Raw genomic sequence first — 3,306 nt, 5'->3', positions numbered from 1 at the left:
AAAGGGAAACTACGGTTACCCAATCACAGTATAAGAAGCAGAATTAATCAGTCTCTCATCACAGAGAGACTAATCGCTATAGAGCACTATATAGAGCGCTATATAATGCTCTATAGCGATCGTGACTTACCGCTTGATAATTACCCACATATTGCCCACGCGACTAGTGCTAGGAATAAGCTGGCGGTTGCAAATTGCAATTTCCAGACCACAATGATCTTTGCAAATGTCTGCCAAACGTATCTTAAGACTCGACGAAGGATTCCCATTAGCCACAACAACAGTGGCTCATGAGCGCCTCTGTTGACTTCCAAACTTTAGTCAAACTTAAAAGGATATAATTATCGGTGATGCGCAAGACGGCATCATATCAAAGGAGAAATGCAACTGCGTCAAGCTACGGGACTTGAGCAACTGCGTCAAGCTACGGGACTTGAGCAACTGCGTCAAGTGACGGGACTTGAGCAACTGCGTCAAGTGATGGGACTTGAGCAACTGCGTCAAGTGATGGGACTTGAGCAACTGCGTCAAGTGATGGGACTTGAGCAACTGCGTTAAGTGACGGGACTTGAGCAACTGCGTCAAGATACGGGACTTGAGCAACTGCGTCAAGATACGGGACTTGAGCAACTGCGTCAAGCTACGGGACTTGAGTAACTGCGTCAAGCTACGGGACTTGAGCAACTGCGTCAAGCTACGGGACTTGAGTAACTGCGTCAAGCTACGGGACTTGAGCAACTGCGTCAAGCTACGGGACTTGAGCAACTGCGTCAAGCTACGGGACTTGAGCAACTACGTCATGATACGGGACTTGAGCAACTACGTCAAGCTACGGGACTTGAGCAACTGCGTCAAGCTACGGGACTTGAGCAACTACGTCATGATACGGGACTTGAGCAACTACGTCATGATACGGGACTTGAGCAACTACGTCATGATACGGGACTTGAGCAACTACGTCAAGCTACGGGACTTGAGCAACTGCGTCAAGCTACGGGACTTGAGTAACTGCGTCAAGCTACGGGACTTGAGCAACTGCGTCACGATACGGGACTTGAGCAACTGCGTCAAGAGACGGGACTCGAACTTATCTTACTCGAACTCGAAGATCTTAAGGAGAGTCGTTCGTGTAAAATCAATTTCCTTTTCAGTGAATTTTGCTGAATGACTCTGCAAACTTAATGGTGAAAAGAGTCAGTATTAAAGACTGTGGAGGGCTCTTGAGCCACAGAGCTGTGGGGCTCTTGGGTCACAGAGCTCTTGAGTCACAGAGCTGTGGGGCTCTTGGGTCACAGAGCTCTTGAGCCACAGCTGTGGGGCTCTTGGGTCACAGAGCTCTTGAGCCACAGAGCTGTGGGGCTCTTGGGTCACAGAGCTCTTGAGCCACAGAGCTGTGGGGCTCTTGGGTCACAGAGCTCTTGAGCCACAGAGCTGTGGGGCTCTTGGGTCACAGAGCTCTTGAGTCACAGAGCTGTGGGGCTCTTGGGTCACATAGCTCTTGAGCCACAGAACTGTGGGGCTCTTGGGTCACAGAGCTCTTGAGTCACAGAGCTATGGGGTTCTTGGGTCACAGAGCTCTTGAGCCACAGAGCTGTGGGGCTCTTGGGTCACAGAGCTCTTGAGTCACAGAGCTGTGGGGCTCTTGGGTCACAGAGCTCTTGAACCACAGAGCTGTGGGGCTCTTGGGTCACAGAGCTCTTGAACCACAGAGCTGTGGGGCTCTTGGGTCACAGAGCTCTTGGTCTATAGAGCTGTGTTGCTCTTAGGGTATAGAGCTCTTGACCTACAGAGTTGCGAGTGAACGATAACCATGTTGGTGAACAAAAGGTTCACTGGTTCAGGTTCACTGAACATTCTTATGTACCTGGGGTGAGGTACATGGAGCACTCAGGCATCGTTCTTAAGGCAAGGAACACTGAACATGACAGCTCACATGTAACAGTGCCCAAAAGGCCTCAACACTGGTGTAGACGCGAGCAGTATACCTCTGGCTCGGTCATCCATCAGTATTAAATACTACTCGTGCAGGAAATTAAGTTTCTAAATGAAAATGTTACATTCTAAATGTGCTGTCAAACGAAGTAATTAATTTTTATATCGATCCAAATATAAGCTGTTGATAAAGGCTTGAATATCTATGCCTAAAGTAGAATGTCTGTCTGATATGCTCACCAGAGCGTAATGGAACTCACTACAATGGTAAGAAGCTCATTAGAAATATTATTCGTGAAAATCCCAGAATGCAGCTTCCATTTGCCTCAGATTAGAGGTTGGCACTAGAAGGTGGAAGAGAAGCTGTGAAGAGCGGCGAAAGTCGGCCCAGGAGCTAAAGTTCAACTACCTGTTGAGTTGACTGGCACTATATGAACCTATACGAGTGAGTACTGGGGCTATATGAAGCTATACGAGTGAGTACTGGCGCTATAAGAACCTCTATGAGTGAGTACTGGCGCTATATGAAGCTATACGAGTGAGTACTGGGGCTATATGAAGCTATACGAGTGAGTACTGGCGCTATATGAAGCTATACAAATGAGTACTGGGGCTATATGAAGCTATACGAGTGAGTACTGGCGCTATATGAACCTTTACGAGTGAGTACTGGCGCTATATGAACCTATACGAGTGAGTACTGGCTCTATATGAATCTATACGAGTGAGTACTGGCACTATATGAACCTATACGAGTGTGTGTATGTCGTGACGCTGAACCCCGGTTCATTCCGAACACAGCGATTACACAACACATAACACCTTGCCTCAGCAACCGTTACTACCACCTATACTCCTACACACACCAGACCCTTGAGGCGTACCACTAGGTTTGTACTGGAACACAATGAATGAACATATGGAAGGTATTTAAAGGCCGTCGGGTTTTGTCATTTAATTACAAAGAATAGACTCTGACAAATAATAACCTATTAACATACTCTATTAGGTCAATACACTTCCAATACCCATAGACCACTTGACCTCCGCGATCACCACCCACACTCGTAACTTCCGCCTAAGTCCCTAATACGGAATGATTACTACAACGCTCCACACCCGGTTAGTCTTTCATTCAATACTCACATACTGCAGACTTAACTTGGTCACTAATATCACAACAGGTTCTCGCATAGCTGTGTGCTACTCTTCGCTGCTGCCACAAACGGAGATCCAGAGGACTTCTCAGTTCAACTCCCACAATCAGACTGGCTCCAATCAGCCATCTACCTCAACCATTTCACCCCGCCTCTCAAGGAAGGTATAATCCGATTAACCTTATCCCTAGAAGCGGTAATCTTGTTCCTAGAAGCC

The 3,306-nt window shown here is 47.4% G+C and overlaps 1 protein-coding gene across 1 annotated transcript; it reads left to right on the top strand.

Moving 5' to 3' along the window:
* Positions 1 to 381: 381 nt before the first annotated feature.
* LOC138359833 (uncharacterized) lies at positions 382 to 1,168 on the top strand. Its single transcript, XM_069319541.1, has 2 exons — positions 382 to 504; positions 587 to 1,168. The coding sequence occupies exons 1-2, from the start codon at positions 382 to 384 to the stop codon at positions 1,166 to 1,168; spliced, it is 705 nt and encodes a 234-aa protein (XP_069175642.1).
* Positions 1,169 to 3,306: the final 2,138 nt, after the last annotated feature.

This window comes from Procambarus clarkii, chromosome 93, assembly GCF_040958095.1.
Source record: "Procambarus clarkii isolate CNS0578487 chromosome 93, FALCON_Pclarkii_2.0, whole genome shotgun sequence".
Classification (NCBI taxonomy): Eukaryota; Metazoa; Arthropoda; class Malacostraca; order Decapoda; family Cambaridae; genus Procambarus; species Procambarus clarkii.
The sequence above is the reverse complement of the archived record's forward strand: the minus strand, read 5'-3'. Positions and strand labels throughout refer to the sequence as shown.

Bases quoted from the DNA above. Each gene is read 5' to 3' on its own strand.
- LOC138359833 (XM_069319541.1), top strand. From the start codon at position 382: ATGCAACTGCGTCAAGCTACGGGACTTGAGCAACTGCGTCAAGCTACG. The intron at 505-586 runs GTGATGGGACTT...AACTGCGTCAAG, and splicing joins GACTTGAGCAACTGCGTCAA to ATACGGGACTTGAGCAACTG.